At 41.4% G+C, this 17,387-nt stretch overlaps 1 protein-coding gene across 1 annotated transcript in view; it reads left to right on the forward strand.

Moving 5' to 3' along the window:
* LOC126460181 (molybdenum cofactor biosynthesis protein 1-like) overlaps nucleotides 1–9,254 on the forward strand; it is a 95,117-nt gene extending 85,863 nt beyond the window's left edge. The window contains exon 7 of the mRNA XM_050095906.1: nucleotides 9,199–9,254. Coding sequence (XP_049951863.1) covers nucleotides 9,199–9,254 — 56 coding nt within the window. The remainder of the gene's footprint in view (nucleotides 1–9,198) is intronic.
* Nucleotides 9,255–17,387: the final 8,133 nt, after the last annotated feature.

Below are 17,387 nucleotides of genomic sequence, written 5' to 3' on the forward strand. Positions count from 1 at the left end.
TACCTGTATCAGTTCAAATTGCACGAGACAGTCGCTCTTGTCGTCAGCAGGACAATAAATTTTTTGTAAATTTGGACTTTAATGGCAAGGTCATACCATTCCAGCTCGATACCGGAGCTGCAGTTTCATTGCTCAATCACGACACGTACAAACAACTGGGCACACCTCCGTTGCGTGCCGCAAATGTTACGCTAAAAAGTTATTCAGGACAGCTCATCCCTGTGTTAGGACAGTGCACTCTTCATGCGACATACAAGGGACAAACAAAACTTGTGTCATTTTACGTTCTTCGTTCTTCTTCTGCAGTGAACTTGTTTGGTTTCGATTTATTTCAGTTGTTTAACATGTCTATCGTAAATAAGGTCCTATCAGTGAATCAAACTGTGCCTTCAGACAGTGTTTCTCGTCTGTGTGACGAATTTGCAGACATTTTTGCACCGGGCTTAGGTTGCGCTAAAAACTATGAAGCACATTTGGAACTGAAAGTAAACGCGCAACCGAAATTTTTCAGAGCGCGCAATGTTCCCCACGCATTGCGTGATAAGGTCGCAAGAACATTAACTGAATTAGAATCACAAGGTGTGGGTGCATGAGCGCAATGCCTTTTCTCTTTCAGCTCCGCTTCATCGCTTACGCCGTATAGGTGTTCCGTTCGTCTGGACGACGGAATGCGAACGCGCCTTTCGCCAGTTGAAATCGGCGTTGCTTTCAACTACTTGCCTTACGCCATTCGATCCCCAGAAACCCCTTTTGTTGATGGTAGATGCATCGGATTTCGGGATCGGTGCTGTGCTTGCGCACAAAGTTGGCTCGCATGATCGCCCTATTGCCTTTGCGTCCAAATTGCTCTCGTCTGCGCAAAGAAATTATTCCCAGATAGAGAAAGAAGCTTTGGCTCTCGTGTTTGGTGTTACTAAGTTCCATGATTTCTTGTATGGTCGTCACTTTACCATCATCACAGGCCACAAACCTTTGACATCGCTTTTTCATCCGACCAAGCCTGTACCTCCACGTACAGCACAGAAATTCATTCGCTGGTCTATTTTCCTCTCGCAGTACCACTACGATATCTTGTATTGGTCCACTGCTAAGCACGGAAACGCCGATGCGTTGTCCCGTTTGCCTGTTGTTGAGGATAAAGCATTCGATTCTTCCGAACTTGCTTGCCTGTTCATTGATTCGGAAACCGATGAAGTGGTCGAATCGTTTCCGATTGATTTTCGTCGTGTAGCTACCGCCACAGCTGCTGACCCTGTCCTTGCTACCATTTTGCGTTTTGTTGCTACGCAATGGCCCTTGTCAAAGTCTCGGATCGAGGATCCGTTGGTTCGCCGATTTTTTGCTCACAGGGAGAGACTTTTTGTTCGACGTGGTGTTTTGTTGTTGCGTTCTGATAATGATCAGTCCAGAGTCGTGGTCCCACGTTCGTTACAGTCCTCTGTTTTACGGCTTCTTCACCAAGGACATTGGGCTATAGTGCGAACGAAACAACTTGCTCGTCAGCACTGTACTTGGTTCGGAATCGATGCTGCGATTACGAATATGTGTTCTTCTTGCATGACGTGTGCCGAACAACAATCCGCGCCGCCGCGGAAAGCCTTTGCATGGCCAAAAGCCACTTCCCCTTGGCAACGCTTGCACATTGATTTTGCTGGTCCATTCTGGAATGCTCGATGGTTGGTTCTGGTCGATGCCTTCAGTAATTTTCCTTTTGTTGTCCAGATGTCTTCCACAACGTCAACTGCCACCATCCAAGCGTTGTCTGCTATCTTTTGCATTGAAGGTCTTCCGTAGACTATTGTTTCCGACAATGGCCCACAATTCATGTCCGCAGAATTTCAGTCATTCTGCCAGGCCAATGGTATTCAACATCTGACATCCGCGCCGTTTTCACCTCAGTCAAACGGTGCCGCTGAACGATTGGTCCGGACTTTCAAGTCACAGATGTTGAAGTTGAAAGAGTCGCATTCTCGGGAGGACGCGTTGTTGCTCTTTTTGTCCTCGTATCGCTCTCAGCCCCGAGATGGTCGCTCGCCGGCTGAGTTGCTCCACGGGCGTCCTCATCGAACCTTGATGTCTTTGCTGCATCCACCGCATCAGGTTCCTGTGCAGCGGCAGACTCCTGCTTTTGCTCCAGACTATCGCAACTATCGCGGTTCACGGCGTTGGCTCGCAGGGTGCATTCTTCGCTGCCTCAGCCGCGCGATGTATTTGGTTTTGGGGGCTTCTGGTGAGGTGCGTCGGCATCTCAATCAGCTGCGCCTCTGTCATCGCACGGGTTCTGCCACTCCCCGTCTGCTTTCAGCGACGGTGCCGTCCGGTCAGCGCCCTGGGGACCCATCTACTGGCTCGCCTCATTTCCAGGTGTTACCGACGATGCCTTCCATTTTGCCCCATGGCGACGTGCCGCCGCAGTCACCGCCGCCGCCGCCGCCTGTTCTCCCGCCGGCGCCGCCCGCAGTGGACGCTTCGCTGCAGCCGCCAAGCGCCTCCCTGGGTCACGCGCCGCCGATCGCTTCCCGTGACCAGCTGTTGTCCGCCATGGAACTATTGCCCGCTCCGAACCACATGGCGTCTTCGCGCGTTGGGTACCCCGACGCAATGGAGGTCGACCCTTCGGCCCCTCCTGTCTCTTTACGGGCGCATACACCGCATGTTGACGTGCACCCTGGACTAGGTTTTCAGGCGTTTCCTAGCTCCCCTCGGACCGAATGGCCGGGTGCTGGTGGCACAGCCTCGCCTGTTGTTAGGCTCCCCACTTCATCGAATACGTCAACATGGGGTCCTCCCCACGGCGGGCGGAAGCCTTATCACACGATCGTTCGCCGATTTGCGGGGGAGGAATGTGGTGTCACCGCCAGACTCCACACTTGCTAGGTGGTAGCTTAAATCGGCTGCGGTCCATTTAGTACATGTCGGACCCACGTGTCGCCACTGTGTGATCGCAGACCTAGCGCCACCACAAGGCAGGTCTCGAGATACGGACGAGCACTCGCCCCAGTTGTACGGACGACATTGCTAGCGACTATACGGATGAAGCCTTTCCTCTCATTTGCCGAGAGATAGTTAGAATAGCCTTCTGCTAAGTCCATGGCTACGACCTAGCAAGGCGCCATTAGCCTTACCTAGTTTGGGAGTTATCGTATAAATGTCTCAAGAAGAACGTGTAAACCAACAAAGAATAGAGTTAAGTATATTCCAAAGCTACGTATTTTCTTGATAGCAGTCATAATGTATCTTGTTCCAGACTTGACGCCAGTCGGCGTGTGTGTACGCGTGCCTTTCGGCTCCCTTCTCAGTGTGGCGTAACTAGCTCGTTATGCCACAACAGGTAGTATTCATTATATTAAAATGTTTTGTGTTATACATTCTGACATGTTCCACACCCTCGAGAATCATCTCATTTTTTCGGTGTATGTAACGAAAACTGAATCAAATCAAATCCAATCACCATCTCTCGTCATGTAATAACTTCACTTCTTCTTCTTTTCTTGTCGTCTCCTGTTTTTCCAGTACTCGTTCATCTCCTCCTCATGTTTTCCCCCTTTATTCTATTCGTGTTGTTCTCAATCCCATATTTCTTCTGCATCGAAAGCCTTTTATTTTTATTTTATTTTTTTTTTATCGAGGTGAGTCTCTACGGACTGCGTGGTAACAACCGACTTCACTCTAGTGTCCAGGTCTTGTTCTTGCTCCAGCTTTGACTTCCTGCCAGTATCTTCTGAGCCCCTCCAAGAAGTGCCTTTTTATGCCCTTCAGATAATGGTCCTCGCTGTCTTTCGGATGTTGATGCCATGTTAAAACCTTGGTAGTTGGTCACCAATCTTCTAAATTTGTTCCTTTCAGGAATTTCTCTCTGAGATACCAATCTGCTTAAGATCTTTTTTACATTCTTTGAACCATCTCAGCCTCGTTTTCTTAGATAGGATGAAAGTCCGTATTCTTTTTGTTAGTTGATCACCATCCATTTTCATGAGATGACCATAAAATAACAATCATTTCTTCGTAATGGATGCTGTGATAGGTTCTGTCTTGCTGCACGAGTCCTCATTTGCTCTCATTCACCATTGTCCATCGACCCATATATTACCTTAGGATTTTCCTTAATATCCTACACTCACACTTTTCCAGCCGCTCAGCTTGACCTTGTCTATTCGTGGTCAAAGTTTTGGATGCTTATAAGCCCTCAGGTTTTACAACTGTATTATAATGTTGGAACTTGGCCCATATACTCATAGACTTTTTGTTAAAAGTATTCTTTGTCAGTTGGTATGCTTGGTCTAACTTCCTCATCCCGACAATTGCTTCTTCTTTTAATCCATTCTCCTGGTGGATGACTTCACCGAGATACCTTAAATTCTTAACTCATCTGATTTTTTTCCAGGTTGGTTATCATCCATTCAGGTCCGTTACAGATGTTCGTCATATATTTTGTCTTTTGAATAGAGATCTGGAGTCTAACTTTTTTCAGCAATTTCTGACAGCCTATTTATCTTGTTGACTGCTGACTCTATGTTGTTAGCAAAAATGGCCAGGTCAGCCGCAAAATCTAAGCAGTCAATGCACACCCCTTTGTTCGTAGGACCAAGTCTGAACCACTCTTCATTTGTTTCTTCTTGGGCTAATAACTTTCTCCACTCTCGAATGACGTTTTCCAAGACACAATTGAAAAGGAGAGGGATAGTCCATCTCCTCGTCTTATGTCCATTCTGATTGTAAAGGGTTCAGATACCTCACCCATTAATTTAATTTTTGACACTGTGTTAGTAAGAGTTTGTTTGATCAGCTTTCTTGATGTATTATACATCCGAAACTTTTCCAAAATATTCATTAATGCCTGTCGGTCGATGGAGTCATATACTTTTTGAAAATCAACAAACATGACCACATAGTTATTTCTTCCAGTTTTTTGGACCTTATGATGTTCTTCAGGCTAAAGATCTGTTCTGCGCAAGAATCGCCCTTTCGGAAACCAGCTTGATAGTCCCCAATCAGTTGGTTACAATGATCTTCTATTCTATTCTGTATCACTTTGGAGAGAATCTTATATGGAACAGATACTAATGAGGTACCCCTATACTTATTGACATTCTATTTATCACTTTTTTTGTGTAGACGATGGATTAAAGCTGACTGCCATTCAGTTGGTATCATCCCAGCTCTCCAGATCTCCTCAAAAAGTTGGACTAGTATATCTAGAGTTTCATTATTTGCCAGCTCTAGTAGTTCCACCACTATTGAATCCTCTCCAGCTGCCTTATTATTCTTAAGGTTGTTGATGATCTCTTTGGTCTCCTCTTTACTAGATGGAGATGAGGGGTAGTTTGTGGATTGGGGCACATACAGGGAATCTTTCTTTCGGTTCATCACAATTAAGCAGGTTTTCAAAGTAACGAGACATGATCTTGCAGTTTTCTTTGTTGGTCAGGCCGAGTGAGGTGTGCGTACTGTAAGACCTTCAGTACACACACCATCAGATTATTTGACTTGTTGCTCTAACGAAGTAAGCGAGTGTCAGCAATATGTCTCGTGGTCTTATCATGGTGTGTTTATCTTCTGCCATTAGGTCAGATGATAGAAATGCCACTTGCACGCTTAGAGTAGCAGATTGACGGTGACCAACTTTAAACAGACCTTGATTAATTTTCACACACATTTATTAAAATAATAAGAAATATAAAAATTACTTAACTTGGTTCTGGATGCTATTTACAATTGACAATCTGAAGTTCTTTGGGATTGGTATGTTAATCTTAATCTCACATATATCTCAGATACTTGACAAAAGTGTCTATACATTAATCTTCATGGCTATGTACAGGAATATGGTAATCTTATTAGGCGCAGACTGAATCTTGACTATGGACTGGTACAGACAATTGTAGAACTCGACAGACTGGTACAGACTAATGCAGACTGGTACAGACTAATGCAGACTGGTACAGACTGGTGCAGACTAATGCAGACTGACTGATCAAAGATCTTTACACTCGTTATAATACCTCTCAAGTTCATGTATCACTGCGCGAGTGTGATGCGCGAGGAGAAAATGTTCTATGTTAGCAGCAATCTCATTGGCTGCGTTACATATTAATACGCGGATCGGCGGAAGCAGAATTTGGTCCGTCTCTATGGCAGCGCCATCTCATAGTGCGGAGATGGACGAGCGCTGCGCCTGCGCTGTTGTGCTTAGCGGGGCGCACTCTAGTGGGAAATTTGTGTACGCGCTGAATATGCGGAACTATGTACACAACACTGAGCTTTCAATTTTCGTCTCTAATACAAAAACTATGGGCTTGGTATCCTTTCAAATTTGATTTGAACGTCTGATAGAAGTCTCTGACTTTGTTTATCTGGAAACACTGATCGATCTGTTCTAACTGCTGTTTCTCATGCAGTTGCTCAGCCCTTCGTAGAGTTCTGGCTGCATATTTTCGAACTTCATGGAATACATCAAAATCATCAGGTCTCCTGGTAGAGTTCCACTTTTTCCATGCACTTGCTGTTTGGGCCAGCAGCTCACCACAAACGTCATTCCACCATGTATGATTCCTCTGTTTAGCTGTCAGGATTGTAGTGTTAGCTGCGTGTTGGATCATGGAGGCAATGTCTGCCCATTTATGGGATTCAACTGTCAGTTACTGGTGGCATTGTTCCAATACGTTTTGACTGATTTTGAGCTTCGCAATATCATATTTATGAATTTTATTTCCGGTTTTCACGGTCTTATTGAGAGGGATGAAATTAATTTTGATCTTGGAGAGGTGATGATCCTTTTAAATTCAGTATTTTATCTGTAAAAAGGTTTCTTTCTATTATTTCTGATTGTTTGATGTTGTTTCTTTCTTATTTCTGTAATCCATGCTATCATTGATTCCTTCTTCCAGAACTACTCATTCAGTAGAGGTCTCTAAAAAAAGATCAATCTTCTTTTAGCCATTACTTCTGATATTTTCTCAAAATTTTTGTAGATCTCCTCATTACTTCTCATTTTCCAGCCATCTGTAGCTTGTATTGCAACCATTATTTTCTAATAATGCTCCTTTGAGGATCCTCTGTTCTGACCAGCTTATAGCTCATCATTAGGCATCCTCATCCATATAAACATCCTGGTCATACCACTGTGGGATAGTGTTTTAGTTTTGTTTTTTTAGTTGTACATTTCTTGTTGTAAATATCCTTTGTCAAACGATTTGCTCTGTCCAGTTGGTTGACTCTTGCATCTACTGTTAATTCTTCTAGTCCATTTTGTTGTACAGTTTGTCCAATATATTTAAATTTACTTCCTAATGCTATTTTACATTTTTGGTTTTCTAAGAATGTTGATGCATTGTTTGAAATTGTCATCAATGTTGTTTTCTGGGCTGAAATTTTGGGACCAGCTCTCTTTGCTATTTCTTCCAAAAGATTTCTTTCAATTACTGTCTGTCAGATTTTTTGAAAGTATATCGGAATCATCTGCAGAAGCCAGACAGTTTACCTTAATTCCATTTGTTATTCATCCTAAAATTATTGGTTCAATTTTGTGATTTTTTTTTCTCCAAATTCCAGATACTTTCTATTTTTTCTAGAATGCAGTGTTACAGTAAAGGTGATAAACTGTCCCCTTGTCTAACACCAGTTTTTATTTCAAATGGTTGAGATACTTCTCCCATAAAATTAGCTTCAGTCATCCTATTTGCTAGTGTTTTGAGGATTATGTTTGCTTTAACACAAAATTCTTTGATGATTTTACCTATAATTTCTCTGCCTACCAAATCAAATGTTTTCTTGAAACCAATACATGATACTATTATAGGTTTGGTGATTAGCAGTCTGTGGAGGATTATCGAATTTCTAATAAACATCTGCTCTGTGCAGGGTCTTCCCTTTCTAGAGCTCCTTGAGATTCTCCCAGTTTTTTGTCTAAAGTTTCTACAACTCTGTCCAGAGAATTTTTGATAATATTTTGTATACCACTGGCAGAAGTGAGGCATCTCTGCAATTGTTGACATTTTGTGTGTCCCCTTTTTTTCATAGCTGTGGATTAATGCTTTCCATAATCTCTTCAGCTTTCCAAATGTTCTCAAACAGCAGTTGTGGATCATTTGTGTGTTCTGATTATTTCAATAATTTTGCTGTAGTGGAGTCTTCATTTGTTGCTTTGAAGTTTTGGAAGATTTGATGGCTTCATGAATTTATTGCTCTGTTAGTGGAAAATCTTCCTCCAGATGTTGTGGGACTGCTATTATATATTGCTACAATGTGCTGTTATTATTATTGTTGTTGTTGTTGTTTAGTTGCCTGTTCTTCAGCACTTTCTTTCTGTTTCCTTTATCTATTTGCCGCCATTTTAGCCCATTTACTGGTATTTTCAGCTTGTTCTTCACTTATTTGACCTTTTGGTGGCTCCTCTTGAAGAGATCTTATTTCTCAGCATTTAAAATTACGTCATCTGCTGCTCTTTCGCAACTGAATTTCATCATGTCCATCTTCCTTGACTCAAGATCCTGAATTTTCATCCTTAATTCTTGAACAGTCTCATTTCTCTTTTTACGTTTTCCAGATGAAGAAACTTTTGGTCCTCAAAGCTAAGATTAGTATCAGTTTTTTTATTTGTTTCTGCCAATGGCTGCTATATCTCTTTAGTTAGAATATTTTCTCTCTCTGTATTTGATTATAGTCTAAGTCTGAATATTTTTATAAGTACATTTATTGCTGTAGCAATGAGTAAAATAAATTGTATTGCACTGCCTGTAGCATGTAGCACCATTTTGACTGTTAGTCCTCTTGCTGTACAAAAAGTAGCTTTGATGATTACTTAATGCAAGTATTTTGTAAGAGCTGTGGAACGGATAGTATCTGTTTATATTTTTCTGATTAATTCAAGCTCGTCACTGCACATCCTGTTTTAAGGAAATATTTGCACTGAATTTACTGTGTGTTAAATATAAGCAGTGGGTCCATTGGGGTAGTCTTTTTGGTAGAAATATGTCAAGGTGAATAAAACAGGAGATGGTGAAGGAAGAGAGGGAAAAGATCAACATTTGCTTCTCATCAGCAATATAACTGGGTTGCAACATTCAGTGAAAATTATCTGTGACAGGAAGTTGTCAGAAATACATTTTTTGAAGAAACTTTATGTTTGTATAAGCATTTATTAAATTAAAAAAGTTGGATTTCATCTGTTAATACAAAAGATAATGTTTTGCATTGCAGGCATGATGAACCTGTCAAAGATGAAGAATCGGCCAATGATTCTTATTGGAGGATAACAGTATGTATAACTTAAACTTGAGATTCTTGAAAATAAAGCTAGTCAGTATTTCTTAACAGTACTGATTTAAATACATCTAAAAGATTGCTGTTACCTAAATGAAAGTTGACGAGCAAAGTCTTAGTGGACATTTGTATAAAATTGTCATAGGTGTTATTTACAAGAAGAGTAAATAGTTTCAATAGGAATGTGGTGAGACATTTAACAAATGTCATGACCACACATTAATAGGACCTTATAACACTACCATTATGATATTAGTATGCTTTTATGTAAATAACAGAAACCCTGTCTCTATGTTGCCACGTATAACCCTCTTACTAAAATTTAGTTTAGTTTACAAATAAAATATACTATGGAAGGGTAGTCCTGTTTATAGGAAAAGATAATCAATAGAGTTATCCTTCTTACAGGATTTACCGTGTGTTGCGTCTAATGGACAAATAAATTGGACTATTCACTTCTTTTCCTAAGATCTTATCCAGTGGCTAGATAGGAACACAGTATGAATAATAATATACTGAAGCTAGGACAACTCATTTCCAAGTTCATTTAGTGGTTTAAAACATGTACTTAATGCTCACCAACCTATCCTGGCAATGAAATAGTGAAGTATTGGAGTAGCAGAAATGTGAATTTTGCCTACTTTCTTGCTACTGTTTAGTTTGGCTCTTCAAATAAATTACCCCACTTAAACAATTTTGGGCTACATCTTTAAACATTATGTTTTTAAAAAAGAAAAAGTCCAGTAGATAACTTCAAGGAAGGTAAAAAAATTTAGCCGGGGTGGGGGGGACAACCTTTAGAAAAGCACTTTCCATAATCAAGAAACTTAAATACTTAGACACTAAAGCACACACTTTTTAACTGAACATTTCACTTAACGAAAACCTCTTTCTTGGTGGAATTTACTTTCAAAAGCTATTATTCTTTGAACTAATTCTGTATAGCCATCTAACAGGTTCTAGTAACTTGGCTTCACTCTGATTGAATTTTATGTAAGCAAAGCATAACACTTTGCAATAGTTAAGAAAACATTTTTATTATTTACACTAAAGCAATTTAAACGGTTCCTCTTTATATTAACTTGGCACTTCATAAGTCTGTAAAACAGGACACTCGGATCAATCAAACACCAGGAAGGAACCCTATACAGATGTATGATTAGGATGAAATAACAGGGTGAGTCAGTTTCCGTAAAGTTCAAGAATGATTATTAAAACACAGTTTAAATTAATGGTTCATGCCCTACAAAGGTAAAAATAGAAAAAAATCTTATCTGGTGGCTGTAGGCTTGGGTGTGGCGAACAGTTATGACAGCTACACTACCCACACTACGGCCTGCAAGTTTCTTGCTGTATGGGCTCAATTTCTCTTCTTGGCTTCATTCAGTTTTACATACAGCAGCTCAACAACTCGCAGCTATGCTGTAAGCTGTTTGCAGTCTTCAACCGAGGCATTTTTATGAAAATTTGCAGGCAAAGCTTCTGCTCCACAAAGGAGTTACCTCAATCACTGCTGCCTTCAGACTGTGTGACTTACTTCCCGAACTTGCTCAAGGTAGCACGCCAATTCGCCTTTCGCACCTTTTCCACTCGCGACAGCCATTTTCGTTTCAAACAAAAGCACACTGGCTTTTACATAACACCTATTTCTTACATTGTTCCTAAGCATGACCATTTCTTACATTGTCAAATTTACATCAACATGAATAATTTATACACACACATATTTTTAAATACAAAATGTTATCAAAACATTATTTAGACACTTGGTATCCTTTGTAGAGGACTTGGGTAGGTTTGTCCCATCCTAGTACACATTATTTTGTTACTTCCCTTCAGATATTCCATGTAGCTACATCTACAATAATTCTCAATGTTCTGCCTTTTGAGGTGTCCAGTGTGGGTTGCTCTCCACTTCCTGGGTGTATTGTATTGAGTTAGCTTTTTCAAATTTCCATGAGGGTTTATCAATGTATTTTGTAACTGATATTTCAGCACCAATGATAACTTTTGTGAACCAATGTACACTCCTTGAAAAATGTTTCAGTACTACTACTGAGTGATTCAGTGGTAATTCGTTCTCATCAGTGGAAAAGATGGATGGGTCAGGTTTTGTATCAGTTTCCATCTGCCTGCCCAAAACGTTTTAAATTCCTTGGCATCAAACTTAGATAATTTCTTGTGTGTTGATCCATTCGAACAATGGTTCTCTATTTTTGTCTCTATTTATGTATCTCCGGGTTGTGTTTTGGAATTAAAATCTTAAACATATACATACTGTCTAGTTGCTGTGTGTAAGACTAGTGTCAGACACTTTCTGTTAGGTGATTTGTGGACTGATGTAATAACCAGGCCTTTGGGTTTTATCCTAATTACTTCTACATCACTAATTTTCTGACAGCTTAAGCCAGCATAATCCAAGAGCTGTTTCTTTTTTCATTTATTGTGGTAGCACCTAACAATTGAGAGGAGTATTGATATTGCTTTATATTGCGTAATCTTGCATGTAGCTGCTGAATTATCACCTAAATGCATTTCCTATAGAGCTTTAGTACTGATGGCATGCTCATCATCTAATTTGCTTTGGTAACTGCATTTGTCACTTGTTAATCCTACGTTAATTTGCATAATATGGACACCTTGCCTGATAATTTTTGACTGTAAGCTCTGAGAAGTGCTGGACCATCTTTTGTGTAGAGTTTTTGCTGTCTGCTCCTGCAGTCACACTGCCTTGGTGCACCATCTCTGGGGTTGTCTACATGCCCCACAACAGTCTTTTTGGTGTCCAGTGTGAATGATTCACTGGTAAATATCCTGTCCCATACACATTTGTTTGTAGACAATACTTCTGTGTTAGCTGAAAGTAGAAACCCTGAGCCAGGAAGCAGTAGTCTCAGTACCTCAGAGAATTAGTTTCAGGTAAAGTATATGGATCTAACATATCTAAAATGCACATGGTTTAGTTTGGAAACCACACAAACACCCAAATGTACACACGTGCAGTAGCTGAAGGTGGGGGGGGGGGGGCAGAGTGGTTGGAGAAGACAGTACATGGTCTGAATGGGAAAAGATTGGTGGGTACAGAAGAGAGAAGGGGAAAGGTAAAGTGATACAGTGGGGTAAAAATTAGCAGAGGTTTAGGTCAGGTGGATGGCATTAGATGTGCAGGACAGACAATTTCCACCTGCATAGTTCAGAAAAACTTGCACTGGAAGGGAATATCCAAATGGTATGTCTAGTGAAGCAGTTGTTGAAGTGGTGTACAGCCTCTTGGCAACTGGAATGTCAAGTCTCTGGTTTGCCACAGTTTGGTGCTAGACATTACTGCGAGTGAACAGTTGGTTACTTGTCATCCCTACATGGAAAATTGTATGGTAATTGCAGCATTACTGATTTTTAACAGGTTGCTTTTGCACATGATCGTGCCTTTTATATGGTGGGAGATGCCTGCGACTGGACTGCTGTAGGAGGTGGTGGGGGGATTTGTGGAACAGGTCTTGCACCTGGGTCACTCACAGGATTAGGGGCGGACAAGGATGTTCTCTATATTGTGCGGGCCGAGGAACACTACTTTGCAGGACATTGACCGTGAAACACAGAGATTGCATCGTGATTGAATTCAAAACACACAATGTCAACTTAAGTACAAGAAGAGAGAATCTTCTAAGGGTTTGTGCTTTCAGCGGCTCCTGGGAGACCAGTATTAGATTTCGATGCACCAGTGCAGGTTTACTGTATCCGTTGTACCTTCACATTGACCATGAACCACAGAAATTGCATCGGGATTGAATACAAATGCCACAATGCCGACTTAAGTACAAGAAGAGTGAATCGTCTAAGAGTTTGTGCTTTGAGCGTCAACTGGTAGACCAGTATTAGATTCCGATGCACCAGATCAGGTTAACTGTATCCCTTTAACCCTCACATTGACCATGAAACTTAGCAAATGGCAACGCGATTGAATACAAATGGCACAATTCCGACTTAAGGGCAAGAAGAGTGAATCTTCTAAGAGTTTGTGTTTTGAGCGGCTCCTGGGAGACCAGTATTAGATTCCGATGCACCAGTGCAGGTTTACTGGTTCCCTTGGACCTTCACATTGACCATGAGACACAGAAACTGCATCGGGATTGAATACAAAATGCACAATGCCGACTTAAGTACAAGAAGTATTAATCTTCTAAGTGTTTGCGGTTTGAGTGGCTACTGGGAGACCGGTATTAGATTCCCATGCACCAGTGCAGCTTTACTGAATCCCTTGGACCTTCACATTGACCATGAAGCACACAAATTGCATTGGGATCGAATACAAGAGACAGAATGCCGACTTAAGTACAAGAAGAGTGAATCTTCTAAGAGTTTGTGCTTTGAGCGGCAGCTGGGAGACCAGTATCAGATTCTGATGCACCAATGCGGGTTTACTGTCTCCCTAGGACCTTCACATTGACCATGAGACACAGAAATTGCATCGGGATTAAATACAAAATGCACAATGCCGACTTAAGTACAAGAAGAGTGAATCTTCTTAGAGTTTTTGCTTTCAGTGGATCTTGGGAGACCTGTATTAGATTCCGATGCACCAATGCAGGTTTACTGTATCCCTTTCACCTTCGCTTTGACAATGTTGCACAGAAATTGCATCGGGATCGAATACAAAAGGCACAATGCCGACTTAAGTACAAGAATAGTGAATCTTCTAAGTATTTGTGCTTTGAGCGGCTCCTGGGAGACCAGTATTAGATTCCAACGCACCAGTGCAGGTTTACTGTATCACTTGTACCTTCACATTGACCATGAAACGCAGAAATTGGATCGGGATTAATTAAATAGGCACTATGCCAGCTTTAGTACAAGAAGAGTCAATCTTCTAAGACTTTGGGCTTTGAGCGGCTTTTGGGAGACCAGTATTAGATTCCGTTGCACCAGTGCAGGTTTGCTGATTCCCTTGGAACTTCACATTGACCATGAGACACAGAAATTGCATCGGGAATGAATACAAAAGGCACAATGCCGACATAAGTACAAGAGGAGTGAATCTTCTAGGAGTTTGTGCTTTGAGTAGTTCCAGGGAGACCAGTATTAGATTCTGCTGCACCAGTGCATGTTTACTGTATCCCTTGGACTTTCATATTGATCGTGAAACACAGAAATTGCATCGGGATTGTATACAAAAGTCACAATGCCGACTTAAGTAGAAGAAGAGTGAATCTTCTAAGAGTTTGTGTTTTGAGCGGCTCCTGGGAGACCAGTATTGGAATCTGATGCACCAGTGCAGGTTTACTGAATCCCTTGGACCCCACATTGACCATGAAACACAGGAATAGCATTAGGATTGAATACAAAGGCTCAATGCCAACTTAAGTACATGAAGAGGGAATGTTCTAAGAGTTTGTACTTCGAGCGGCTCCTGGGAGACCAGTATTAGATTCTGATGCACCAGTCCCGGTTTACTGTATCCCTTGGACCTTCACATTGATCATGAAACACAAAAATTCATCGTGATAGAATACAAAAGGCACAATGCCAACTTAAGTACAAGAAGAGTGAATCTTCTAAGAGTTGGTGCTTTGACCAGCTCCTGGGGGTTAAGTATTAGATTCCAATGCACCATTGCTGGTTTACTGTAAACCTTGGACATTCACATTGACCATGAAACACAGAAAATGCATCGGGATTGAATACAAAAGGCACAATGACGACTTAAGTACAAGAAGAGTGAATCCTCGATGAGTTTGTGCTTTGAGCGTCTCCTAGGGGACCAGAATTAAATTCCGATGCACAAGTGTAGGTTTACTTCATCCCTTGGACCTTAACATTGACCATTAAGCACAGAAGTTGCATCGGGATTGAATACAAAAGGCACAATGCCGACTTAAGTACAACAATAGTGAATCTGCTAAGTGTTCGTGATTTGAGCGGCTCCTGGCAGACCAGTATTAGATTCCGATGCACCAGTGAAGGTTTACAGTAACCCTTGGACTTTCACATTGACCATGAAGCACAGAAATTGCATGGGGATTGAATACAAAAGGCACAATGCCGACTTAAGTACAAGAAGAGTGAATCTTCTAAGAATTTGTGCTTTGAGCGGCTCCTAGGAGACCAGTATTATATTCCGATGGAATATTCCAGCTTTACTGTATCCCTTGGACCTTCACATTGACCATGAAACACAGAAATTGCATCGGGAATGAATACAAAAGGCACAAAGACGACGTAAGTACAAGAAGAGTGAATCTTCTAAGAGTGTCTGCTTTGTGCAGCTCCTGGGAGACCAGTATTAGATTCCGATGCACCAGTGCGGGTTTGCCGAATCCCTTGGACGTTCACATTGACCTTGAACTCTGAAATTGCATCGTGATTGACTACAATCGTCTCTATGGCGACTTATGTACAAGAAGAGTGAACATTCTAAGAGTTTGTGCTTTGAGCGACTCCTGATGGGTAAAGTATTAGCTTTCGATGCGCCAGTGCAGTTATACTGTATACCTTGGAACTTCACATTGACCATGAAACACAAAATAATGCATCGGGATTGAATACAAAAGGCACAATGCCCACTTAAGTACAAGAAGAGTGAATCTTCTAAGAGTTTGTGTTTTGAGCTGCTCCTATCAGACCAGTATTAGAAACAAATGCACCAGTGCAGGATTACTGCATCCCTTGGACTTTCACAGTGACTGTGAAACACAGAAATTGCATTGGGATTGAATACAAAAGGCACAAAGACGACTTAAGTACAAGAAGAGTGAATCTTCAATGAGTTTGTGGTTTGAGCGCCTCCTGGGAGAGTGGTATGAGATTCCGATGCACCAGTGCAGGTTTACTGAATCCCTTGGACCTTCACATTGACCATGAAGCAAAGAAATTGCATCGGGAGAGATTACAAAAGGCAAAATGCCGACTTAAGTACAAGTGGAGTGAATCTTCTAAGAGTTTGTGCTTTGAGCGGCTCCTGGGAGACCAGTATTAGATTCCGAGCACTATTCAAGCTTTACTGTATCCCTTGGACCTTCACATTGACCATGAAACACACAAATGGCATTGCAATTTAATACAAAAGGCACAATGCTGACATATGTACAAGAAGAGTGAATCTTCGACGAGTTTGTGCTTTGAGCGGCTCCTGGGAGATCAGTATTAGATTCCGCTGCACCAGTGCAGTTTTACTGTATCCCTTGGACATTCATATTGACCGCGAAACACAGAAGTTGCATCGGGATTGAATACAAAACGCTTAATGTCGACCTAAGTACAAGAAGAGTTAACCTTCTAAGAGTTTGTGCTTTGAGCGGCTCCTGGGAGATCAGTATTAGATTCCGAAGCACCAGTGCTGGTTAACTGAATCCCTTGGACCTACACATTCACCATGAGTCACAGTAACTGCATCGTGATTGAATACAAAAGGCACAAAGCCGACTTAAGTGCAAGAAGATTGAATCTTCTAAAGATTGTGCTTTGAGCGTCTCCTGAGAGACCAGTATTAGATTACGATGCACCAGTGCATGTTACTGTATACCTTGGACCTTCACATTGACCATGAAACACTGAAAATGCATCGGGATTGAATACAAAAGGCACAATCCCGACTTAAGTACAAGAAGTTTTAATCTTCTAAGGATTTGTGTTTTGAGCTGCTCCTGGGAGACCAGAATTAAATTCCCATCCACAAGTGCCGGTTTAAAGCATTTGTTGGACCTTCACATTAACCATGAAACAGAGAAATTGAATCGGGATTGAATACAATTGGATCAATGCCGACTTAAGTACAAGAAGAGTGAATCTTCTAAGTGTTTGTGCTTTGAGCGGCTCCTGTTAGACCAGTATTAGATTCCGATGCACCAGTGCAGGTTTACTGTATCGCTTGGACCTTCACATTGACCAAGAAACACAGAAATTGGATCGTTATTGATACAAAAGGCACACTGCTGACTTAAATACAAGAATAGTGAATCTTCTAAGAGTTTGTGCTTTGAGCGGCTCCTTGGAAATCAGTATTAGATTCCAATGCACCAGTGCAGATTTTCTGTATCCCTTAGACTTTCACATTGACCATGAAACACAGAAAAAGCATCGGGATTGAAAACAAAATGCACAATGCCGATTTAAGTACAAGAAGAGTGAAA

The sequence above is a fragment of the Schistocerca serialis genome, chromosome 1, assembly GCF_023864345.2.
Source record: "Schistocerca serialis cubense isolate TAMUIC-IGC-003099 chromosome 1, iqSchSeri2.2, whole genome shotgun sequence".
Lineage (NCBI taxonomy): Eukaryota > Metazoa > Arthropoda > Insecta > Orthoptera > Acrididae > Schistocerca > Schistocerca serialis.